This window comes from Neomonachus schauinslandi, chromosome 16 (assembly GCF_002201575.2).
Source record: "Neomonachus schauinslandi chromosome 16, ASM220157v2, whole genome shotgun sequence".
NCBI classification, from domain to species: Eukaryota; Metazoa; Chordata; class Mammalia; order Carnivora; family Phocidae; genus Neomonachus; species Neomonachus schauinslandi.
The window spans coordinates 14,929,859-14,957,577 of NC_058418.1; the positions used below are offsets into that span (position 1 = coordinate 14,929,859).

A 27,719-nucleotide genomic window follows, 5' to 3' on the forward strand; every position below is an offset into this window, starting at 1 on the left:
TGATGAAATAAAATGAACTTACTGCTCCAAAAAGTGATGTGAAATATGCCATGATTTACAGTCTTTTTCAACCACAGAATCTTTTTTTCTAATATCATCTGAATCATAGTATTACTTGAAATGTACTACAGGAAATTTTAGGCTAACATATTATCTGTGGAATTCAATTAACACGGAGATATGGTCCTGAGTAAAAGAATTCAAAACAAATAATTTTAAGGTAGCACACGGTACATTACTGTTACATCATTATAAAAATATTTTTCAGATGTGACAATCATGCAATCTACTGGTGAAAGGTTTAATTATGATATAATAAATTACAAAACCTGAACAAAACAGGCTGGTGGTACAGGTAACAACGAAGGGCTGTTGTGACTCCATAGCAATATTGCTAAATACACATGAATTATGATCCTCTAATATTTATTTAGTATGTAATGACTAACCTTTGAACTCTTAATTTGGCAAGTTGCACATAAACAGTACGTTTAAGTTGTAGGTATCAATAGTTTAAAATTTGTTAAACAATAAGACATAACAATAAAAATATTAGGAGAATGTGTCTTCGCTAGACAACTTTAAGAAGAACTTCATGCCTTTTCAGAGTCAATGAATTTATAATTCAAGTAACAAAAAGGCAAATTAATAACTTAGATCATAACTGAAATCTCTGTAGAACTACTGGGACACTAGCATTGATAATTTGAACATCTAAAAAAAGCAAAAATCTTAATGTTATTTTAATTTCACCTTGGCTATTATCTCAACAGTAAGTCCTATTTGGGAATTCTCATATTTTAAGAAATAATTAAAAGCAAAATATCAAATAAAGGACCTCAAAATTTCATGATGAAAAAAAATCCCTGAAATCATTTAACAAAGTCTATCATAAACATTTTTTAAATTGAGATTTTCTGAATGCCAGAAGTTGATTCTATGCTAGTGCATTGGTCTTAAGGCAAATATTAATTTTAAAACTTGGCTATTCAGCCAAAATGTCTATACAGTGTGTTTGCACATGAACTTTGCAGGTAATGTATTTTCAACGAACTTTTGCAGGTAATAATACTGTATGAATTTTTAACTTAAATTTTGTACATAAGGTCCTGTAAATTAGGCCACTCTCAAAGAACCTTGAAAAACACATATTTCAAAACCATTCACTGAGAGAATTAAAATGACTTGAGGCTGCAAATAATTTTTCCATCATAATCATCTCTTCAAAATATAATTTCTAAACTCTTAAAATGTAATTAATTAATCTAGAACAGATTAAATCTTGGACATTCTTGGGGAGGGGTATTCCTTTGTATTCTTTTAATTGGTAGAGATTACTTATGTTTTATTTAGAATATTTATATCTATCATTATAAGGGAATCTGGTCTTGTTTAATTTTGACACTATGGCTATGCTACCAGCCTCAGAGAATGAGCTTCAAAAATTTTATTGGGGGAGGAAGCTGGAAAATTTTAAGTGTAAGACTACTTAGCCTAAATTTCTCAAAAACCACAAGCTACCAAATCTCAACTAAGATGAAACAGATATCCCAAGTAGCCAAATGACTGAATAACCATTAAAGAAACTGAATTTATAATTGTAAAGCTCCCTAAAAATCTTCAGGCCCAAATGGTTTCACTTGCAAATTTTCATAAACATCTGAAAAATGAACACAAATTTTATACAACTTTTTTCAGAAAATAGAAAAACACTTCCCAATTCATTTTATGAGGCCAACATTATACAATACAAAGTGAGACAAAAACTAGAAGAAATAAGGAAAGGAGGGAGGAAAAGAAAGAAAGAAAATGACAATGATAGAACATCATAATTTTAAAAAAATCTTCAACAAAATGTTAGCATATCAATTCCAAAAAGAAATTAGAAAACATGACTACGTGGAATTTATTACAGGTATACAAGGACTGGTTTTATATTCAAAAATCAATCCATGTAATCCACCATATAAATAGGTTGAAGAAAAAAAATCATATAATCATATCATGTGTCCAGATAAAATCCAATATGCATTCATGATTTTAAAAAGCCTCTCAAGAGCAGAAGGGAACTTCTTCAATTTAAAAAAGAACATCTAGGGCGCCTGGGTGGCTCAGTTGGTTAAGCGACTGCCTTCAGCTCGGGTTATAATCCCACGGTCCTGGGATTGAGTCCCGCATTGGGCTCCCTGCTCTGCGGGGAGCCTGCTTCTCCCTCTCCCACTCCCCCTGCTTGTGTTCCCTCTCTCGCTGTGTCTCTCTCTGTCAAATAAATAAATAAAATCTTAAAAAAAAATTAAAAAGAGCATCTACATAAAGCCTACAGCTTACTTTGTACTTCATGGTGAAAGACAATGTTTCCCCCTAAGATCTGGAAAAATGCAAGGATGTCTGCTCTCGCCTGTGTGATTCAACATACCACTAAAAGTTACAGCCAGCATAAGGCAAACAAAAGAAATAAAAGACACAGACTTTCCTGTCGCTGTTCATAGATGACATGAATGTCTATGTAGAAAACCCCAAGGGAGGGCGCCTGGGTGGCTCAGTTGGTTAAGCGACTGCCTTCGGCTCAGGTCATGATCCTGGAGTCCCAGGATCGGGTCCCGCATCGGGCTCCCTGCTCGGTGGGGAGTCTGCTTCTCCCTCTGACCCTCCTCCTTCTCATGCTCTCTGTCTCTCATTCTCTCTCTCTCAAATAAATGAATAAAATCTTTAAAAAAAAAAAAGAAAAAGAAAACCCCAAGGAATTTACTAAAAAATGAAACAAAACCTTCCAGAATGAGTCGGTGAGTTTTGCAGCAAGGTCACAGATTACCAGATCAACATACAGATATACATTTATATAATTTGTATATACTAATGTTGAATAGTTAAAAGTTGAAATTAAAAACACCAATTAGAACTTTTCCAAAGAAAGTGAGACACTTAAGTATATACACTTACAAATCATGTATAAGATCTGTATGCCAAAAATTACAAATCTAATAAAAAATTTTTTAAAAGATGACATTAGTTTCCTCGGGCTGCCATAACAAACTACCACAAGCTTAGTGTTTTCAAACAGCAAAAATCTATTACAGTTTTGGGGAACAGAAGTTCAAAATTAAGGTATTGGCAGGGTCATGCTCTCTCTGAAGGCAGGGGGAGGATCCCTTCTTTCCCTTCTAGTTTCTAGTAGTTACTAGTAATTCTTGGTGTTCCTTGGCTTGTAGATGCATCATTCAATCTGTCTCTGGTTTCACATGGCCTTCCCTGTGTGTTTATGTCCATATTTCCCTCTTCTTATCAGGACACGAGCCATCAGAGTAATTAGTAATCTAATCCAATATGATCTCCATCTTAACTTGAATACATCAGCAAAGACCCTATTTCCAAATTAGGTCACACTCATAAGTACTGGGAGTTACTACCTGAATATTTTGGAGAACACAAACTAACAACAATAACCTAAAAATGGAGAGACATACCAGATTCATGGATTAAAAGATTTACTAAAGGGGTGCCTGGGTGGCTCAGTCGGTTGGGCGGCTGCCTTCAGCTCAGGTCATGATCTCAGAGTCCTGGGATCAAGCCCCGCATCGGGCTCTCTGCTCAGCGGGGAGCCTGCTTCTCCCTCTCCCTCTGCCTGCCGCTCTGCCTACTTGTGCTGTCTCTCTGTCAAATAAATAAAATCTTAAAAGATTTACTAAAGACAAATTATTTCTAAACAGAATTCCTATTAAAACCTCAGCAAGATTTTGTAGCTATAGGTAAACTTATCCTAATATTTATATGAAATGGCAAAAACTAAGAATAGGTAAATCAGCTTGAAAAAGAATAAAGTAGGAGAAATCCCATTAAGACATCCTATAAAATGACAGTAATCAAGGCAGTGTGATATTGGCACAGGGACAGACACATAGATCAATGGAAGGAAACAGAACACCTTGAAGTAAGATATACATACATATATTCAATAGATTTTTGACAGAGGTACAAAAGCAATTTAATGGAGGAAAGACAGTCTTTTCAACAAATGATGCTTGAGCAAATGGACATCCATTAGCCAAAACAAACTAAGAAAGAACATTAAGCTAAAGCATACAACATACATGAAAAATTAACTCAAAAGAGATTATAGACTTATGTGTAAAATGTGTAAAATTATAAAAAATTTATGCAAAAACATAGGAAAAATCTTTGGAATCTGGGCTAGGCAAGGAGTCCTTAGATTTGACACCAAAGCAAAGCCATAAAAGGAAAAATTGATAAAGTAGACATTATCAAAACTGAAAACTTCTGCTCTTCAAAAGACCCTATTAAAAGGTTAAAAAAAATAAGCTATGCTTCAGGAAAAATATTTACAACCACAGAGCAAAGGACCAGTATCATCTAGAATATAGAAAGTACTCTTTCAAAACCCAATAATAAAAAGTTCAAAAATGAATAAAAGACACAGGCATTTCACCAAAATGGACATACAGATGACAAGCACAGGAAAAGGTATTCAACATCATTAGTCATTAGGGGAATGCAAATTAAGACCACGAAGAGACATCACTACACACCTATCACAATGGCTAAAATAAAAAGTGATGACAACACCTAATACTGAGAAAGTCACTCATATGCTCCTGGTGTGAATGTAAAATGGTAAAGCCATTTTGAAAAATAATATGTCCATTTCTTATAAAAGAAAACATGCATTTACTCTAAGACCCAGAAATTGCACTCCTAGGCATTTGTATCAGGGAAATGTAAATTATATTCACACAAAAACCTATATACAAATGTTCATATGTAGCTTTATTTGTAACAGCCATTTTCCTTAGGGTTTCCTTCTAATAAGAATTTTAATGTTCAGAACAAGGTATAACCTCACATTAATTGTATTAGGATGTTCTGTTCCAAAATCATTTATCTGATGATTAGTAAGACTGATTAAAGTGTTACCTTGTGTACTGTATTTGTAAAGTCTTCCTCTCATTTGAATTCTGTAATAATATACAATTAAAATACTGAAAAAAGGAAACCCTCAATGCACTGTTCGTGGGAATGTAAACTGATGCAATCACTGGAAAACAGTATGAAGCTTCCTCAAAAAAATTAAAAATAAAAATACCATACTATCCAGTAATTCCACTACTGGGTATTTACCCAAAGAAAATGAAAATACGAATTTAAAAAGATATATGCACCCCAATGTTTATTGCAGCATTATTTACAATAGCTAAGACATGGAAGCAACCTAAGTGTCCATCAATAGACGAATAAATAAAGAAGATGTAGTATATATATATATATATATATACAGTGGAATACTAGCTAAAGGCAGGGGGAGGATCCCTTCTTTCCTCCTCCTTAAAAAAGAATGAGGTCTTGCCATTTGCAACAACATGGATGGACTTAGAGGACATTAGGCTAAGTGGAATAAGTCAACAGAGAAAGACAAATACCATCTGATTTCACTTATATCTGGAATCTGAAACACAAAACAGAAACAGAATCATAAATACATAGAACTGGTGGTTGCCAGAGGGGCGGGGGCTTGAGGGTGGGTGAAATAGGTGAAGAGGATTAAGAGGTACAAACTTCCAGTTATAAAATAAGTAAATCGGACGCCTGGGTGGCTGTCAGTTAGCGACTGCCTTTGGCTCAGGTCATGATCCCAGGGTCCTGGGATCAAGCCCCGCATCAGACTCCCTGCTCAGCGGAGAGCCTGCTTCTCCCTCTCCCTGCCACTGCCTACTTGTGCTCTCTCTCTAGCTCTGTTAAATGAATAAATAAAAAATCTTTTAAAAAAATAAAACAGAATAAGTAAATCACAGGGATGAAAAATACAGCACAGTTAATAGATCATAGTCAATAATAATATTGTAACAATGTTGTATAAAGACAGATGGTAACCACACATATTGTGGTCAGTATTGAGTAAGGTACAGAATTGTCAAATCACTATGGTGTACACCTGAAACTAATATAACATTGTACGTCAACTACACTTCAATTGAGAAAAAAGAAAGATGACTCTTGAGCCCAGAAGGAAAACAAAATTTTTTAAAATACTGAATAATAAAATTTCAATAACTGTTTATTAAGTATAATCTAGTTATTAGACACTGCTTCAAGGCTTTATATGTATTTATGTCTTTAAATCACTATAATGAGAATATTTAATGTTTAATAAATGAAAAAACTAAAGCAACAGGGGTTAACTAACTTTCCCAAAGGAACACACATGTAGTAAACAGTGGGACTCAGATCATGCTAAACAAGAGAACGATGCCAAACAAGAAAACCCTATATTTTATGGTTGTACTCTCGTATGAATTCACTAATGCCTAACAAAGATTGAAATATGATGGAAACTGATTCTCCATTATATTAATCTAGCCTTTCCTTGTTTGAATTTTCTGAGTCATTACCTATGAGTGAAAGTAAAGGATTCCCACTTTCATGATTTGAATTATCTGATATTCCAAAGCTGAGTGCCAATGGGCAGATAAAAGATTTTAAAAATTTGTGTTTTCATAAAGTTTTTCTCAATTATGAAGTTTATGATGTTGAGTAAGGTGTGAGTGACGTCTAAAGTCCTTACCACATTCATTACATTTATAAGGCTTTTCACCAGAATGAATTCTCTGATGTTGAGTAAGTTGTGAGCCACGATTAAAGGCCTTCCCACATTCATGACATTTGTATGGTTTCTCACCGGTATGAATTCTCTGGTGCTGAGTAAGATGTGAACCACGAATAAAGGCTTTCCCACATTCATTACACTCATAGGGCTTCTCACCAGTATGAACTCTCTGATGGTAAGTTAGCTGTGAGCCACGAATAAAAGCCTTACCACATTCCTTACATTCATATGGTTTCCTACCAGAATGAGAAATCTGATGTAGAGTAAGTTGTGAGGCACAAATAAAGATCTTCCCACACTGCTTACATTCACAGGGATTCTCACCTGTATGAATTCTCTGATGTTGAGTCAGTTGTGAGCTATAAATAAAGGTCTTCCCACACTCTTTACATTCATAGGGTTTCTCACCAGTATGAATCCTCTGATGCTGAGTAAGATGTGAGCCACGAATAAAGGCTTTCCCACATTCCTTACATTCAAAAGGTTTTTCACCAGTGTGAATTTTTTGATGTTCAGTAAGTTGTGAGCCACGAATAAATGATTTCCCACATTCTTGGCATTCATAGGGTTTCTCACCAGTATGAATCCTCTGATGTCGAATAAGCTGTGAGCCATAGTTAAAGGCCTTTCCACATTGCTTACATTCATGTGGTTTCCTACCTGTATGAATCCTCTGATGTTCAGTAAGTTGTGAGCCACGAATAAAGGACATCTCACAATCTTTACATTTATAGGGTTTTTCGCCAGTATGAAGTCTGTGATGTAGAGTAAGCTGTGAGCCATAACTAAAGGCTTTCCCACATTTCTTACATTCATAAGGTTTCTCACCTGTATGAATTCTCTGATGTTCAGTAAGTTGGGAGCCACGAATAAAGGCCTTTCCACATTCTTTACATTGATAGGGTTTCTCTGCAGTATGAACTCTCTGATGGTAAGTAAGTTGAGAGCCACGAAAAAAAGGCCTTACCACATTCATTACATTCATAGGGTCTTTCACCAGTATGAATTCTTTGATGTTGGGTAAGATGAGAGCCACGAATAAAGGCCTTCCCACACTCTTTACATTTATAAGGTTTCTCCCCAGTATGAATTCTTTGATGATAAGTAAGCTGTGAGGCACAAATAAAGGCTTTTCCACATTCCTTACATTCATAGGGTTTCTTAACATGAACTCTCTGATGGTAAGTAAGTTCTGAGCCCCGAATAAAGGCCTTTCCACATTCTTTACATGCACAGAATTTTTCATTGGAATGACCCTTCTGATGTTCTGTAAGTTGAAAGCCACGGATAAAGTATTTTCTGCATGCTTTACATTCATAGGATTTCTCCAGAAAATGAATTCTTCGTTTTAATGTAAGGGATGTGGTCTGGCTAAAATTGGGAATTTCTTTACAAGTGATTAAAAGTTGCCTGAAAAGTCCCTCTTTATTTCCTAATTGGCTTTCAATCTGGTCTTTGCATTCCCTATCATCTTGAAAACTTTTACACTCACACTTATGTCTTGTGAGCTGTTCTATTATCTCCCATTGAGATGATTCTATTTCATAAATTCCTCTCTTTGAGGACAGCTTTTTGGTCTCACATCTGGATTCCCAGTCTGTAAGGTAACAAGAAAGTAAATGTTACTTTCATATTCCTTGAAAAATAAAACCTGTAAGGTAGTAAGAGTAGACTCAAACTGAACATCATACTCATGTCAATGGAACCAATGGAGCAGAAAAGAAAAACCCAGAAACAGTGCAAATTTAGTATACAATAAAGCTGGCAGCTCAAATCAGTAGGAAAAACATGAACTCTTTTTAATAAATGAAATTATAAACATATCGGTAGACATATAGAAAAAAGATAAAATTTTATTAATTCCTCATATCATACAGTTGGACAAATTCCAAGTGGATCAGATGTCCATACTTACAGAAATGAAAACATATAAATAATTAGAATAAAACTTGAGTGAGACTTTTTCCATAAACTAGGAATGGGGAAAAATTTCCTAATCATAATTTGATAAAAATGACCACAATATAGTTAAAAAAAAAAAGTTGGCATGTCAAAAACAGGATAGGGTAAGTAAAATGACAAATATTTGCAAAGTTGCATTATGCCTATTATATACTTAATATATAAACAGTTTCTAAAATTAGACTAAAAAGAAAGACTACTATATAAAACTGGGCACCAGCACTATATAAAAATGGGTTAGGAAAATGGACAGTTGATAGAAAAGTAATGTAAATAGCTTTTAACCATATGAAAATATACTCAAATTTGCTCATAAGATAAATGCAAATTAAAGCTACACAGAAGTGAGGATATGGAGAAAATGGAAGTCTCATAGCTTGCTGATGGGAATGCAAAATGGTACAGCTGCTTTGTAAAACAGTTTTGCACTTCCTCGAGAAGTTAACATAGAGTTGCCATATTACCCTGCAATTTCACTCCAAGTTATATGCCCAACAGAAGTGTCCGACATAGAATTACCACATAACCCAGAAATCCCACTCATAGGTATAGAGCCAAGAGAACTGAAAACACATGTCTATATAAAACCTTGAATACAATGTTCATAACATTATTCATCATAAGCATAAGGTGGAAATAACTCAAACATCCACTGATGAATGGATAAATAAAATATGGTATATCCTTACAATAGAATACTTGGCAATAAAAATACTGACACATGTTACAACATGAATGAACTTTGAAAATATTATGCTTAGTGAAATAAGCCAGTCACAAAAGACCACATATTGTATGATTCCTTTTATACGAATTGTCCAGAATAGGCAAATCCATACAGACAGAGCAATAGCTGCACAGGGCTGAGGGGTAGATAGAGAAACATGGGGAATGGCTACTACTGGATACTGGTTTCTTTTTGGGGTGATAAAAATATCCAAAATTGTGGTGATGGCTGTATGAGACCGTGAATACAGTAAAAATCATCACTGTTTGCTATAAATGGGTAAACTGTATGTCATGTGAAATATATCTCAGTAGTTCTAAAAAACTACACTGACATGCTATGAAACCTTTTAGAATAGGGAATTTCCAAATGTGACATCAAATACTGTTACCAAGGCTGTAAGGAAATTGGTACTTATATACATTGCTAGTAAGAATATGAATGATAGAAACCCTATGAAAGGAAATATGGCAGTATTTAGCACAATTACATGTATGATTTGATCTAACAACTCCACTTCTGTGAAATCAATCCCAAAATTGCATTAGCAAAATGTCAAAAGTCTGCTGCAGAAGGGTTCACTGAAGCATAATGTGTTACAGCAAAAGATTAAAAATTACCCAATTGTCCATTGGTAAGTGGCTGATGGAAGTAATTCATGGTTTAGCCACATTACAGAGTACCATGCAGCAGTTAAGAAAGGGAATATAGGGGCACCTGGTGGCTCAGTCGGTTAGGCTTCTGCCTTGGCTCAGGTCACGATCTAGGGTAATGGGATCGAGCCCCACATCAGGCTCCCTGCTCAGCAGGGAGGCTGCTTCTTCCTCTCCCTCTGCCTCTCCCCTCCGCTTGTTCTCTCTCCCAAATAAATAAATAAAATCTTAAAAAAATACATTGTTAATTGTGAGGAAATGTGGACAAAAGTATGTATAGTTATGCCTTTTATCTTAGGAAGGAGAGGTAGGAAGAGGAAGTATGCATGTATAACATACATTTGTTTTTATTTTTTAAAAGGGGGGATGGATTGTAGGGTGGGGAAGGAACAGGTGGGAGGGGCAGGGATAGAAGTCAGACTTCTTTCAATACAACTTGTTTTGTAAATTTGACTTTGGAGGTATATAAATATTTTCTGTAATTATAAAACAAATTATAACAAGAACAGCTGAAAAGTAGAAAATACTGAATTAAAAAAAAAACAACAGTATTTACAATTATTGGAATAACCACACAATGAAACTATTTCAAATAACTTTCAAACATAGTAATTTGACTGTGAAATACATCCTACAAGGGGGGGAAAAAAAGAATTGCCAAAACAATTGTCTCAAACTGTTCTGAGTAATCATACTGTTGGTAGTAATGTTGATCTTATTTTAGAGAGTTGTTTGTATAATGTAGAATAAAATAAGTAAATATGATATTCCAATCCTATCATTTTTAGTGTTCATGATAACCAGGACTCTTGGCATGGGAGAAAATGGACACAGATAAGATCTTTAAAAGGGTTAAATAAAAAGCTTACAATTAGCTGACCATATAGTTGTGGGCCCATTTCTGGGTTCTCTATTCTGTTCCACTGATCTATGTGTCTGTTTTTGTGTCAGTACCACACGTCTAGATGACCAAAGCTTTGTAATATAGCTTGAAATCCAGAACTGTGATGCCTCTAGTTTGTTCTTTTTCAGAATTGCTTTGGTACAGCGAAGGAAACAATCAACAAAACTATAAGGCAGCCTATGGAATGGGAGAAGATATTTGCAAATGACATATCTGATAAAGGGTTAGTATCTAAAATCTATAAAGCACTTATCAAACTCAACCAAAAAACAAATAATCCAGTTAAGAAATGGGCAGAAAATATGAATGGACACTTTTCCAAAGAAGACATACAGATGGCTAACAGAAACATGAAAAGATGCTTAACATCATTCATCATCAGGGAAATACAAATAAAAACACGATGAAATACCACCTCACACCTTTCAGAATGGCTAAAATTAACAACACAAGAAGCAACAGGTGTTGGTGAGTATGCAGAGAAAGGGGAACCCTTTTGCACTGTTGGTGGGAATGCAAACTGGTGCAACCACTCTAGAGAACAGTTTGGAGGTTCCTCAAAAAGTTAAAAATAGAACTACCCTATGATTCAGCAATTGCATTCATTACTAGGTATTTACCCAAAGGATACAAAAATACAGATTTGAAGGGGTACATGCTCTCCAATGTTTATAGTAACATTATCAATAGTAACCAAACTATGGCGAGAACCCGAATGTCCATCAACTGTTGAATGGATAAAGAAGATGTGAAGATATATATACATATATATATGTATATATACACACACACACACAATTATATATATAATTATATATATAAAAATCCCCTGTATTCTACCTAGCCCTTCCTCCTCCTCCCCAAATCCAGGCAACTACTGATTGTTACTAACTCCACTATTTGCCTTTTCCAGAATGTGATATAGTTGGAATCATAAAGTATGTAAATTCTTCAAACTGGCTCCTTTCACTTAACAAGATGCTAAGCATTTAAGGTTCCTTCATGTCTTTTCATGACTCAATAGCTAATTTATTTTTCACTGCTGAATAATAGTCCTTTGTATGGATGAACCATTCACCTATTGAAGGATGTCTTGGTTGCTTTCAAGTTTTGGAAAACTTTTATAAACACTTATGTGCAGGTTTTTGTAAAACAAAAATTTTCAATTTATTTGGGTAAATATCTAGGAGCACAATTACCGGATCATACAGTAGGACTATGTTTAGTTACATAAGAAAGTGCCAAACTGTCTTCCAAAGTGGCTGTACAAGGGGCACCTGGGTGGCTCTGTCAGTTAAGTGTCTCTTTTTTTTTTTTTTTTTAAAGATTTTATTTACGTATTTGACAGAGAGATACACAGTGAGAGAGGGAACACAAGAAGGGGGAGAGGGAGAGGGAGAAGCAGGCTTCCTGCTGAGCAGGGAGCCCGATGTGGGGCTTGATCCCAGGACCCTGGGATCATGACCTGAGCCGAAGGCAGACGCTTAACGACTGAGCCACCCAGGCGCCCAAGTGTCTGACTCTTGATTTCAGCTCAGGTCATGATCTCAGGGTCATGATATTGAGCACCACATTGGGCTTGGCACTCATCGTGGAGTCTGCTTCAGATTGTCTTCCTCTGCCCCTCTCCCCCCTCCCCTGCTCTTACTCTCTCTAAAACAAAACAACACATACACACAAAACAAAGAGGCCGTACCATTTTGCATTCCTGCCAACAGTGAAAGTGAATTCCTGTTACCCCACATTATTGACAACATTTGGAGCTATCAGTGTTTCGGATTTTAGTCATTCTAAAAAATGTATAGTTATGTCTCATGGTTGTTTAAATTTTTAATACCCTAATGACATATGACACTGAGCAACTTTTCATATACTTATTCACCATGAGTTTATCTTCTCTAGTGAGGCATCTGTTCAGATCTCTTGGCCACATTTAAATTGGGTTGTTTGTTATTGTCGAGTTTTAAGAATTCTTTGTATATTTTATACGTAAGTTCTTTACCAGATATTTGTTTTACAAAGATTTTTCTCCCAGTTCATGGCTTGTCTTCTCATTCTCGTAACTTTCACACAGCAGAAGTTTATAATTTTAATGAACACCAATTTTTAACTTTCTTTGTTCATGATTATATTTTTGGTGTTTATATAAAAACTCATTCTGTGCCCAAAATCACCTAGATTTTTCCCTCCGGTATCTTCTACAAGTTTGTATGTTTGTCTTTCATAAAATTTTCAGCTATTGTTTCTTCAAATATTGTCTCTTTTTCTCTCCTCTTTCTGGGACTCCCACAATGCATGTTTGGCTGTTTCATGGTGTCCCACAGGTCCCTTCAGCTCTGTTCATTTTCCTTCAACCTTTTTTCTTTCTAATCCTCAGACTGAATAATTTCTGTTGTCCTATCTTCAAGTTTGCTGATTCTTTCTGCCTGCTCAAACCTGTCTTTGAATCCCTCTAGTGAATTTTTCATTTGGGTTTTTGTACTTTTTAACTCCAGAATTTCTTTTTGGCATCTTGTTAGGTTTTCTATTTCTTTATTGATGTTTCCATTCTGTTCATATATAGTTTTAGCAACTTTCTCCACATCTTCCTTCCTTTAGTTGTCTATCTTTAAGCCAGTTGTTAATTTTAACCTCTGTGTCTAGTATATATGCCATCAGGTCTTTTTCAGGAACAGTTTCTGTTGGTTTATTTTCCTTTGAATGGGCCATATTTTCCTTGTTTCTTTGTATGCCTTATGATTTTTTGTTAGAACACTGGACATTTTACATAATTCTAATAATAATGTGGTAACTCTAGAAATCAGATTCTCTCCCTTCCCCAGGGTTTGTTAATTTTTGTTACTGTTTTTGTTGTTTTGATCGTTATAGGCTTCGGTGCTGAGGACCGCCCTCTGGTATAAACTTAAGGTCTTGAGGTCTTTTCTGAGCCTTTGTCTGGGTACCATGGTCCCTTTCTAACTTTCCCATATATGCAGTTGTTTTTGAATGTCCTAGTCTTTAATATCTGGCTCCCAAGTGGGAAAGAGAAAAATGAACACAATGAATAAAGGGGTGCCAGCCTGTTAAATCCCCTGGAAGTCACTTCAGCAAGAGGGGGAGGGACTTGCAGCAACTAGGGAGGTGCAACAATGGCCACTTCTCCTTTGTCTACAACTGTGATAAGGACACTATTAGGAAACATAATGAGAAAACTCAATATTGTAAATATGTCAATTTTCTCCCAAAATGATCTGTAGATTCAATGCAGTCTTAATCAAAATCCCAACACATTTAAAGGGAGAAGGCTGTCAAGCTAATTAGAAAGACATGAGACCATGAAGAGTCATGACATTCTTAAAGAGAAGATGAAAATATTTTCCCCACTAGGTAGCAAGATGCATTAAAAGCAAGTATAAGGGCGCCTGGGTGGCTCAGTTGGTTAAGCGACTGCCTTTGGCTCAGGTCATGATCCCGGAGTCCCGGGATCGAGTCCCACATCTGGCTCCCAGCTCAGCGGGGAGCCTGCTTCTCCCTCTGACCCTATCCCCTCTCATGCTATTTCTCTCTCTCTGTCAAATAAATAAAAATAAACAAAATCTTTAAAAAAATAATAATAAATAAATAAATAAATAAATAAATAAAAGCAAGTATAATTAAAATAATGTGGTATTATCACAGGCTTAAATATAAAGTCCAAAAATATGCCCACATAAAAAAGGAAATTATATTTATAATTATATTTATATTATATGTTTTTACATGTATAATATATATTAGGTATATTTTATTATATTATTTATGTTATATTTATATTATAATTATAAAAGCAGCACTTTAGTGGGGAGAAAATAAAATTTACAATTAATCTTGCCAAGACAACTACAAAAAACCAGACCCCTATTTGACAGACCATGAGAAAAATCAACTATAGGTAAGATAAAAATCTCAATGTGGAAGTCAACACTAAAAAGCTATTTAAAAATACTTATATAGGGGCGCCTGGGTGGCTCAGTTGTTAAGCGTCTGCCTTCGGCTCAGGTCATGATCCCAGGGTCCTGGGATCAAGCCCCGGGTAGTCTGCTTCTCCCTCTCCCACTCCCCCTGCTTGTGTTCCCTCTCTCACTGTGTCTCTCTCTGTCAAATAAATAAATAAAAATCTTTAAAAAATTTAAAAATTTTAAAAAAAATTTTTTAAATTAAAATACTTATATAGAAGAATATATTCATGAATGAAAGGTACAGAAGGACTTTTTTTTTTTTTTTTGAGAGAAAGAGGGGTAGCAGGTTGGGGGGAAGAGAGAGAATCTTAAGTAGGCTCCATGCTCAGCATGGAGCCCAGACCAGGGCTCCATCTCATGACCCTGAAATCGTGACCAGAGCTGAAATCAAGAATCAGATGCTCAATCAACTGAGCCACCCAGGTGCTACCTGAAGGATATTTTGTAATACCTCACAAAAAATATCCATCATAAGGGAAAAAATTAATAATTCTACTACTTTAAAATTAGGAACTTTTATTCATCAAAAGATTCTAGAAAAAGAGTGAAAAGCCAAGCCACACAGCAAAAGATATCTGAAACACAAATATAGTAACTACAATATATTTTTAAAAAACCCATCTAATCAGTAAGAGAAAAATTAACAAATCAAGAGAAAAATAAGCCAAAGACATGAACAGGAATCTACAAAAGAAAAGTTCTAAACAGCCAATAAGTATATAAAAAAACAGCCCAAACTCATTAGTAATCAAGGAGATGGAAATAAAATTCCGGGCGCCTGGGTGGCTCAGTTGGTTAAGCGACTGCCTTCGGCTCAGGTCACGATCCTGGAGTCCCGGGATCGAGTCCCACATCGGGCTCCCTGCTTGGCAGGGAGTCTGCTTCTCCCTCTGACCCTCCTCCCTCTCATGCTCTCTGTCTCTCATTCTCTCTCTCTCAAATAAATAAATAAAATCTTTAAAAAAAAAAAAAAAGAAATAAAATTCCAATGACAGATACAAACCCACGAGATTCGCAAAACTTTTAAAATCTGCACTCAAGGATATGATGCAACCAAATTCTCATATACTATTGGTAGGGGTGTACATGGGTATAATTACTTTGGAACACAGCTTGACATTATCTAGTAAAATCAAGGATACACATATCTTCTGACCCGGCACTTTTATTCTTAGATATCCCAGGGAACTTCATGCTCAGGTATAGGAGTAAACATGTCAAGTGACATTTATTGCATCATTATTTATAAGAGCCAAATTAGGAATGACCCAAATTTTAACCAAGAATATACTGAAAGTTAATAACCAAGAGTTAATTTTGGTATATTCAAACAATGGAATTCTTACAAAAATGAATGAACTAGAGCCACCAATATGGACGACTCTCACAAATATAATAATGAATGAAAGGAGCATGACACAAAAGAATACGTACAATATGATGTCACTCACCTAAATTCTAAAATGGGCAAAATTAAACAATACTTTCTGAAATGTATACATAGGTCATAAGTATATATATACAGAGGGTGTTTCCAGAGTCCTGGCAACGTTCTGTTTCTTGTCATGGGTGGTTATTCATCACACTATACATATGTTTAATGCACTTTCCTGTATATTTCACTATAAATTTTTAAAAATCATGTGGCTGATTTTTTAAATGTTAGCAATACTCCCTAAATGAAAATTCTGTAAATAATTAGGATTCCCCTAATGCTCCCTGTAAGGACCCAGAGCAAATTTGGAACCTGATGTTTGTATTCTCCTTTCAACTGAAGAAGTTTAAGTTGGCCCAGTGTGGTAGAACAAGAAGTGAAGAGACGGCAATCCATATAAAAAATCAGACTAAGAGATACCAAAATTATTAAATGAGTCTGGCATCAATTAGAGATCAAAGGGATTATTCTATGTCTAAAGTATTAAATATGTTAATCTAATTTTTAAATTAAGTAATTTCTTGGGCATGCCTTAAAATTATCCAGCAAGGAAAAGAAAAGTTACCCAGCAATGGCTATACCTGTAGCTGAAAGAGGCAAGGGAGAATGGGAGCTGAGGAAGTATAGATAATTCACGGCTATCAAGGAGGGCAAAGTAACAGAATGGAAAATGTAACATCAAGAACAAGTTTTTTTTAATATGGAAGACATTACACTATGTGGTTGAGGTGGTAGTACAAGAATAAGTTAGTTGAAAAGTTAAAAAGTAGCTGTCAGGGCACCTGGATGTCTCAGTTGGTTGGGAGTCCAATACTTGGTTTTGGCTCAGGTCATGCTCTGGTGGTGGCGGGATCGAGCCCAGCCCCATTTGGGCTCCAGACTCAGCAGGGAGTCTGCTTGAGATTCTCCCTCTCCCTCTGCCCCTCTCCCTGCTCGCATGCTCTCTCTCTAAAATAAATAAATAACCCATTAAAAAAAAGTAGCTGTCAAAGAGAGTGAATGTTTGAAACAGATTTGGGGCTGGTTAATTACAAGGTTTATGTATCACTTAGGGGAGTGAATAAGTGAAGGAATTTGGAGGAGAAAGATCATTTGAAATGAGGTTAAGGAATTGAGAATTAAGATGTATTATTTCTTTTAAGATTTTATTTATTTGTCAGAGAGAGAGAGAGTGCGCGCGCATAAGCGGGGGAGTGGCAGGCAGAGCAGGCAGAGGGAGAAGCAGACTCCCCATTGAGCAAGGAGCCCAATGCAGGACTCAATCCCAGGATCCTGGGATCATGACCTGAGCTGAAGGCAGAAACTTAACTGACTGGGCACCCAGGCGTCCCAAGATGTATTATTGTAAGGATACAGAAGTCACCAACGATGGTGACAAGGTGTAGTGGAGAAGAGAAAGTCAGTGGGCCAAGAGTTCTGATCTTCAGTCTATTCAAGGAGAGGAAATTGGTAAATGATATGACAAGAACATATAGTGGGTGGTTCAGTCTCTGAAGTGCTTTAAAGGAGCTGGGGACTTTGATAATGGAAAATAATGGACTGTGGGATAAGACAAAGCAAGAACCATTATCAAGTACTCTAAGGGAAATTTGTATATTCATGGCACAGCTAAAGTGTTCACTTAAAGCCAAAAGGTGAAAGGAGTAGTCAAAGAGTCTAAAGATAATATGGGATATTTCTTTTTTTTTTTTTTAAAGATTTTATTTATTTATTTGACAGAGAGAGACACAGCGAGAGAGGGAACACAAGCAGGGGGAATGGGAGAGGGAGAAGCAGGCTCCCTGCAGAGCAGGGAGCCCGATGTGGGACTCGATCCCAGGACCCTGGGATCATGACCTGAGCCGAAGGCTGTCGCTTAACCGACTGAGCCACCCAGGCGCCCAATATGGGATATTTCTTAAAAAGTTTCAAACAGTATGATGGAAGAGATTTGGGTGTTGAGAAAGAGTGGGGAATTAAGTCTGACTGGAAATACATGGTGAAAGAGTTCAGCTGCTGATTGGTGCCCTGGAAAGCTTGGACTTCCGGACCTGAGTGAGGTAACTGAAGGTGTAAGACAAACAGGAATTGGTCCTAAAAAACCTCTTAGGGGAACGTGGGTAATTTTGTTAATGGGAATTGGTCTCTAAGAAAACAGTTCTAATGGTAAGAAAAATACTGCCATGTTAGTACAGGAAGTGATCTTGTTTCCCTTAAATTCTGCTGGAGGCCTGTCAGGGGCTGGTCTTACCAAGAGCACACAAGATTTTGAAGGCTCACTTAAATCAGAGGCACACTGAGCTCTGCAGATCTCCTTTACAGATGTGTTGCAGCCAAAGAGTGATGGTCTTACTATTATAAAATTATAGCTTGGAAATGACTGTAAGAAAACCTAAAAGATCATTACTGAGAATTTGATCAGGAAAGAATTCTCAGGATATAATGATATATAGGCTGAGACCTAAAGAAGCACAGCAGGTAGTCAGGTGAGTAGGGCATTCCAGGCAGAGTGAGTGACATAAGGGGGTGGAGCACAGGTACTAGACATGTGGATACTAGATGTATCTGAGATAATGAATGAAGGCTCCTGTGGCTGGAGTCCAATGAGAAAGGGAAGAGATATCTAAGGTAGGGTTATAAAAACCTTCAGAAGCCAGGTTAGGTAAGGCTTTCTAGTTTTGATTTTATCCATTGTGTGATCCGATTTGTATTTTTTAAAAATATTACTCTGGCTACTGTGTCAAAACCAGTTAGAAGGGTACTGCAATAGCCCAGATCAGAGGGAGTATAGGCTTAAAGGGTTGCTAGTGGATATGAGAGCACACAGAATCAAGAGAGATTTAGTTAGAAGAAATCATCAGGAAAAACTTGATTGTATGGTAGTCACAGCATAGAGTGGCCCCTAGAATGTCTGCCAGCTTTCTGACTAGAGCTATTCACAAGGTTCTAGTTTGAAATCTGTCTACACTTCAAAATGCAGCACTATAGTTATCCCATTTGTACTAATTTTTCTTCCATAAATTTATCTCTTATTGAGAACTTAGAATAATGTAATTGCATTCAATATTCCAAATCTTCTCAACCATCTTATCAGTTAGGTGTTCTTTTCCTTTTAAACTATGAGGAAATGGGACGAGGGAGTCAAGCCTGGTAAAGTAATTTGCTTAAGACAAAAGCTGCCACTAAAACTCTGGTCTAAGTGATTCCAGTTCTTCCAATCATCCCCTATACTATAATACTTATTACCTCCCATTCCCCTCTCTTCCCTTCTAACTGAACCAATGTACAGCTTTCTTTTCCCTCATTACCAAATCCAATGATCAATTCTCAGTCCTCAACTTACTCATGTTCCCTTATAAGAAAGAGGGCTGCCCCCCCTTTTTTTTTTGAGAACATCATTTCTTTTTTTTTTTAATGTTATGTTAGTCACCATACATTACATCAGACGCTGCCCTTCTTAAATACCTTTTTTCCACTTGGCTTCTGAGATACAACATTTTCTTTATTTTCCTATTAGCTCACTAACTATTCCTTCTCAGTCTCCTTTGCTGGACCTTCCCCTTCTTTCTAACTAAAATACAGACTGGATTAGGGTCCTTCTCTTTTTAAACTATTATATAACTTCATAAATTATTTCTTCCAAGTCTAAGGTTTAAATTCTACTTATACATATATTATTTCTTTCCAGGTTCTTTCTTGATTTCTTCCTAGTTCTAATAGATAATCCTAAAGTATCATGAACAAAACCGAATTCGTGAACACCTGTCTTTCCCAACTAAGAAAAAGATGTCCAATTGCTCAGGCATAAATCTAGTAAGTTATCCTGCATTTCTCTTTCATCACACATCACTTCCAACTAATCAGCAAGAGGCACCACCTTTAAAATCTGATCAGAATCTGACCCCTTCATGTCACCTTCACTTACTACTGCCCTCATCTAAGACACCATAATTTCTAATCTGGACTAAAAAATGGCTTTCCAACTGGTCTTTCTGTTTCACTCTTGCTCCCATTTTATTTTCTATACAGTATCCACAGTAGTCTTTGAAAATAACAAGTTTAATCATGTCACGCTCCTGCTTTATATCAGCCAATCATTATTGTAGTTTCAATGTAATCCCAATTCTTTGTCATGGCATACAGGTCCCTACGTGACCTAGCCCCACCACCTCTCTGACCTCATTTTCAACTTTTATTCTCCCTCACTAACTGGATGAAAAATATAGGTAAAATTGTTATCACTGGAGGAGGGCTATTCAAACAAAGTTTGAAAATACAGGGGAATGTAAAAGAAAAACAAGGAAGTGGTAATTGGGGTGAAGAAGGGGTTTCCTTTGGTAACTGATGCTAAAACCGTTTTGCCTTCCAGTATTCAAGCTTCTACTCCACAGGCCTTGGTTTGGTCTTCTCAGCTAACATCTCAAAGTTGTAGCCAACAAATTAAGCGATTTGACTGTTCTCAACAATGGCCTCCCCTTGTCTGACCATCTCTGACTCACCTGAACTCTGACTTCTTGTCACATCCTGCACAACCTTCCAGGGCTCTTTCCCTTGCTTCAATAAGGAAAGCACATCTGCTTTAGAAATGGAAAATCCTGCTTAAAAGAATGGAAAAGATATGATTATACTCTGCTTGCCCAGAATTAAAATTGAGTCCACTGTTCATCAAGTAAGAAGGTCAATTACAGAAAGACTGGGGGGGAGGGGCACCTGGGTGGCTCAAGGTTAAGCGTCAGCCTTTGGCTACAGTCATGATCTCAGGGTCCTGGGATTGAGCCCTGCATTGGGCTCCTTACTCAGTGGGGAGTCTGCTACTCCCTCTCCCTCTGCCCCTCCCCCACCTTGTGCACTCACGTGCTCTCTCTGTTGCTCTCTCATTCTCAGATAAATAAATAATATTTTAAAAAAGATTTAGAGGAAGGATATCTGAAGAACAGAGAAGATAAAGGTACTCAATGGAACTGTCCATTTTAAAGTTTATAAGCCACAAATAACTTAGTTGGGACTAGGGTTCTGAAATTCAGCTAGGTACTTGAAATATTTCCCAAATTTCACAAAGACTATAGTCGAATTATTGGGACCAGACAAACTTACCCAGTGAGACCAGGTTGCTATAGTTTTCCAACATCACATCTCTGTACAAATCTTTCTGTTCCAAGTCCAGGCACTCCCACTCCTCCTGAGAGAAGTCTACGGCCACATCCTTGAACAACACCAACCTCTGAAATGACAAGCCCAAGTGTTAAAGGCAAAATAAAGGAATATTTTTTAGAAGTAATGAGAGGAGCGCGCACACACACACAGTAATAAGAGGAGGAGAAAAGTATTACATAAAGGGGCCAAAACAGTGAACAAATACGTTGAAGCTAACATGGGTAGGTAACATGGGTAGGTAATAGAAGGGAAGTGAGTGGGAAATACAGAGCACCTAAACAATTCCTGAACATTCCTATTACTCTATCACATAGCCTCTTGGGAACAGCAATGGGAATGAACAAAAGCCAGGTAAGTACTTTTGTGATTAAATGAAATAATGTGTACTAGCATATAACACATGCAAATCCTCAAATAAATTGAAAGTTCCTTCTTCCCCTGTCCCTTTAAAGAACTGAAAAGAGAAAGAAAAGGAGGGAAGGAGAAAAAGGAGGGCTGGAAGGCGAGAGGGAGGAAGAGAAAAAAAATAAACATGATGGGCACATTCCAAAATGTCATTTAAAATGTTTATCTTAGAAAATAAGATTTACACATGATTTCAGAATTTCTTTCCAAGTTAAGTCTCAGAATAATTTAGTAATAATATTCTTTCTTCCTAGTCCTGGCAAATCCTTTCACAGATATCATTTTTTGAAGCTACATAATATTCCATATTATGATTATAATCATTTTCTTATTTTGCAATAGTTTGCACTCCTCCTCTAACATCCTTCACAGCTCTGTTTCTAAAATCTTCAACCATTTAATCATCTGGCTGATCATATTACCACTTATCATTGCTCACCTGTGCTTCTGCTTATTATGAGCAACAGAAAGCTAATGAAAGATGAGCTACCCTCACACTATTCAAATTCAAAATGGACCTTGTCACTGTATTAATTCCTGACACAATTCTCTCTCTGTTCTCAATCCTGCATTTGATCACATTTCCAATCTTAAAAGCTTCACAGAGCAGATCTCACCACATTCTGAGACTAACACCAATTTCCATCTTAATCCATGAGAAAATCCAGGTTAATGAGAAAGGCCAAGTTTTTCACGTGTAATACCATCTCATCAAACAACATTCTGACAGGAGAGGTCACTCAAACACATTTTGTGATTTGCAAATGGATCCCTAAAACACTGTTAGAGAAGAGAAGGGCAGTTGAGAAAGACCTGGGACTCATTCCCATCATTCACTAGAATGAGAGTGAGCAGGAGAGCAAACACTTGGTGAAGCAGAAAGTCTAGAGATAAGAATACTGAATATTCATATCCTAGAAAACAATGACTGTGGGCGCCTGGGTGGCTCAGTTGGTTAAGTGACTGCCTTCAGCTCAGGTCATGATCCTGGAGTCCTGGGATCGAGTCCCGCATCAGACTCCCTGCTCGGCAGGGAGTCTGCTTCTCCCTCTGACCCTCCCCCCTCTCATGCTCTGTCTCATTCTTTCTCTCTCAATAAATAAATAAAATCTTAAAAAAAAAAAAAGAAAACAATGACTGTTTGATATAAAGGGGAAGAAGAAACATGAACTCACACAAGGCATGGCTTAGAATTGCAACTTATGAGTCCTCCTCTGGCTTCTCCTCATGGAGAAGTGCAGTCCTGAGAAGACAGGGAAGAAAAAGGAAACCATGAAAAGAGGCCTACTTCTAAATGACTAAGTATTTCCTCCCCTTTTCATGGTGCCTGGACCCTTCCACACCCAAAAATATATACTGAGAAGATCTGCAGAAGCCTAAACAATCTCACCCCTTCCCCAATTCCAGAAAACAGAGATGTAGAAGAATTACTTTATGCTAAAGCAGTACCAAATCCCCATGATGTTGTTAGGGTTCCCTGACCTGGCCTTAGCAGTTCATCTTTTATAACCTAGGGGCCCTGATCCAGATTTATCCAAGTGGTTCCCACCTCAAGGACACTGATGGGGCCCTCAGGCTTTGAAATCATCTGTTATCTATGTAGGCCAATTCCTAGGAAAAACACTTTCCATGACTAAGATCTGCCTCTTTCCCCCAGTCTCAACACACTATTTACCTCAAGTGCTTCCCTGGCTCATTCTCACATTCCAGTGCAAGAAAGCATGCTGAATGCAAAGCACAGGCTTCATCTAGGCCACATAAAGTCTCACTACACTCACCCAGTAACCAAGGAACAAATCCAAACACTCTCTAACAGAAAACAACTGCCTATTGCATTGAATCATGGCCTTAGCTGAATTCAGGAACTCTGGAGGCAGTACCTCCCTATAATACTGCTTAACATCATTCTGTCTCTAAGTGTCAGGCTAAAGATGGTTTAAGACAGTGGCTGTACAAGAAATAATTTCCACCGAGCACATACCATGTGCTTGATGCCTTATACACATTAACATTTAGCTGATGAACAAACAGGTCTGTGAATTTAACCACCACCACCACCACCATTCTCCACTCCACCAGCTCTAGCATCTTCCTTATATTTCTTTTTCTAACAGCTTTGCTGACATATAATTCACATTTCATAAATTCATACTCTTTAAAATACAAGTAAATGGCTTTTAACAAATTCACAGAGATGTGCAACCATCACCACTATCTAATTTTAGAATATTTTCATTATCCAAAAATAAAACCCATAGGCATTAGCAATTCCATTCTCATTTCCCCAGATCCTGGCAACCACTAATCTACTCCTTGTATCTATAGATTTGCCTGTTCTAGATAGACATTTTGTATAAATGAAACTACAATTTGTGTCTTTTGTGACTGGCTTCTTTCACATACTATAATGTTTCAAGGTTCATCTATGTTTCAGCATGGACCAGAACTTCATGCCTATATATCGCCAAATAACATTCCGATGTATGGATAGAGCATCTTTTTTCCCCATTCATTAGCTGATGGACAGTTGCATTGTTTACATCTTTTGTTACTATAAATAATGCTATTAAGAACATTTAGCTTCATATTTTCGTGTGGACATATATTTCTTTTCTCTTAGATATACCTAGAAATGAATTTGTGGGGTCATATGGTAACTCTGTTTAACATTTTCAGGAACTGCCAAATTCTGTTCCAAAGCAGCTGCATCATCTTACAATTCCAGCAAAAACCTGTCAAAGTTCCAGTTATTCCACATCCTCACCACCTTTTGGGGTTATAGTCATTTTTGTGAATTTGAAGTGGTATGTCACTGTGATTTTGATTTACATTTCCCTGATGATATTGACCATTTCTATCCCTTCTTTGGAAAAATATGTTTTCCAAATTATTTGCTTGTTTTAAAAACCTGGTTGTCTTTTTATTGTTGCCTTGTAATAATTTCTCATATATTCTAAAATAGAATTCCTTTATTGAACATACAATTTGCACATTTTGGTCCCATTTTGTGGGCTATATTCTCATTTCATGGTGTCTTTTGAAGCTCAAAAGTTTTTAAATTTGCTAAAATCCTACTTATATAATTTTTGTTCCTTTGGTTGCTTGTGCTTTTGGTGTCATATAAAAAAACCATTATCTAATCTAGGTAATGGAGATCTCCTTTGTTTCCTTTTAAGAGTTTTAAGGTTTTAGCTTTTTTCTTCCTCAAGTTTTTATTTAAATTCCAGTTAGTTAACATATAGTGTAATATTAGTTTCAGGTATAGAATTTAGTAATTCATAACTTACATACAATACCCAGTGTTCATCACAACAAGTGCCCTCCTTAATACCCACCACCCATTTAACCCATCCCCCCACCTACCTTCCCTCCAGTAACCATCAGTTCATTCTCTATAGCGAACAATCTGTTTTCTGGTTAGCCGCTCTTTTTCATTTTTTCCCCCATGTTCATCTGTTTTGTTTCTTAAATTCCACATAAGAGTGAAATCATATGGTATTTGTCTTTCTCTGACTTATCTCAATTAGCCTAATACTATCTAGCTCCATCCTTGTTGTTGCAAATGGCAAGATTTCATTCATTTTCATGCATGAGAAATATTCCATTGGATATATAAACCACATCTTCTTTATCCATTCATCAATCAATGGACATTTGGGCTCTTTCCCTATTTGGTTATTGTTGATAATGCTGCTATAAAGAGCAGGATGCATGCATCCCTTTTTTTGAATCAGTGTTTTTGTATCCTTTGGGTAAATACCTAATAATGCAATTGCTGGGTCACAGAGTAGCTCTATTTTTAACTTTTGAGGAATCTACATACTATTTTCCAGAGTGGCTAAACCAGTTTGCATTCCCACCAACAGTGTAAGAGGGTTCCCCTTTTTTCACATCCTTGCCCAACACCAATTGTTTCTTGTGTTGTTGATTTTAGACATTCCAACTGGTGTGAGGTGATATCTCATTGTAGTTTTGGTTTGTATTTCCCTGATGATGAGTGATGTTGAGCATCTTTTCATGTGTCTATTAGCCATCTGCATGTCTTCTTTGGAAAAATGTCTATTCATGTCTTCTGCCCATTTCTTAACTGGATTATTTGTTTTTTGGGTGTTGAGTTTGATAAGTTCTTCATAGATTTTGGATACTAACCCTTTATCAGATATGTCATTTGCAAATATCTTCTCCTGTTCCATAAGCTTTTACTTTTGCTGATTGTTTCCTTTGCTGTGTAGAAGGTTTATTTTGATGAAGTCCCAATAGTTCATTTATGCTTTTGTTTCCTTTGCCTCAGGAGACATATCTAATAAGAAACTGCTACAGCCAATGTCCAAAAGGTTACTGTCTGTGTTCTCCTCTAGGATTTTGATGGATTCTTGTCTCACATTTACGTCTTTCATCCATTTTGAATTTATCTTTGTGTATAGTGCAAGGAAGTGGTCCAGTTTCATTCTTCTGCATGTGGCTGTCCAATTTTCCCAACACCATTTGTTGAAGGGACTGTCTTTTTTCCATTGCATATTCTTTCCTGCTTTGGCGACAATTAGTTGACCATAGAGTTGAGGGTCCATTTCTGGGTTCTCTATTCTGTTCCATTGGTCTATGTGTCTGTTTTTGTGCCAGCACCATGCTGTCTTGATGATTACAGCTTTGTAATACAGCTTGAAGTCTGGAATTGTGATGCCTCCAGATTTGATTTTCTTTTTCAGCATTACTTTGGCTATTTGGGGTCTTTTCTGGTTCCATACAAATTTTAGGATTGCTTCTTCTAGCTCTGTGAAAAATGCTGATGATATTTTGATAGGGATTGTATTAAATGTGTAGATTGCTTTGGGTAAAATAGATATTTTAACAATATTTGTTCTTCCAATCCATGAGCATGGAATATTTTTCCATCTCTTCGTGTCTTCCTCAATTTCTTTCGTAAGTGTCCTATAGTTTTCAGAGTACAGATCTTTTACCTCTGGTTAGGCTTATTTCTAGGTGTCTTATGGTTTTTGGTGCAGTTGTAAACGGGACTGATTCCTTGATTTCTCTTTCTGTTGCTTCATTGTTAGCGTATAGAAATGCAACAGACTTCTGTGTATTGATTTTATATCCTGCAATTTTGCTGAATTCCTTTATCAGTTCTAGCAATTTTTTGGTGGAGTCTTTTGGGTTTTCTACATAGAGTATCATGTCATCTGCAAAGGGTGAAAATTTGACTTTTTTTTTGCCGATGTGGATGCTTTATATTTCTTTTTGTTTACTGACTGCTTTGCATATATATTTTTTTCCTACTATTTTCTGTTAATTTTTTTAAGTCTTAGATTTTTTTCTGTACCAGCATAAACAGATATCATTAGAGAAGGATGTGAGATTTGGGATAACTTAATAGAAATCCCAGTTCAAGGGCATTTTCTTCTTTGATACTATGATGTGCAATGTTCCTAGTAATAGATTCTTTTTGGGAGTAGGATTTTGTAAGAGTTTTGACTAATTACAAAGTTAGAGAGCACAATCCCTCCGAGACTACCCTCAACTCTGACACGAACTATAAGCTCCCCAAACCAGCTAAGGCCAACTGAGAGTTTAAAACTACTCTCAAGTTCAAAATTCACTAGGATTCATACCTATTCACTGAAAGCTGTTATGCTCACAGTTACATAGGAAGTTATTATATGAAAAAAGATACAAATTAAAATCAACTTAGAGAAGAAACACATAGGGCAAATTTCAGGAGAAATACCAAACATGGAGCTTCCATGTCTTTTTCCATGGAGTCAGGATGTGTTACTCTCCTGACATCAATGTGTGATGAAATGCATGGAGTATTGCCATCTATGGAAAGTCACCTGAGCCTCAATTTTTGAGTTTTTATGAGAGCTCCAGATGTGGGGATGGCTCATTGACTATGTCATTGATCTGTCT

General features: G+C 36.6%; 1 protein-coding gene across 1 annotated transcript in view; it reads right to left on the bottom strand.

The window, feature by feature from the left end:
* Positions 1 to 6,518: 6,518 nt before the first annotated feature.
* LOC110590217 (zinc finger protein 383-like) overlaps positions 6,519 to 27,719 on the bottom strand; it is a 34,056-nt gene continuing 12,855 nt past the window's right edge. Inside the window, exons 3-8 of the mRNA XM_044911379.1 lie at positions 21,348 to 21,474; positions 20,753 to 20,851; positions 7,955 to 8,213; positions 7,614 to 7,870; positions 6,916 to 7,444; positions 6,519 to 6,852 (exon numbers count right to left, since the gene is read on the bottom strand). Coding sequence (XP_044767314.1) covers positions 6,519 to 6,852; positions 6,916 to 7,444; positions 7,614 to 7,870; positions 7,955 to 8,213; positions 20,753 to 20,851; positions 21,348 to 21,474 — 1,605 coding nt within the window. The remainder of the gene's footprint in view (positions 6,853 to 6,915; positions 7,445 to 7,613; positions 7,871 to 7,954; positions 8,214 to 20,752; positions 20,852 to 21,347; positions 21,475 to 27,719) is intronic.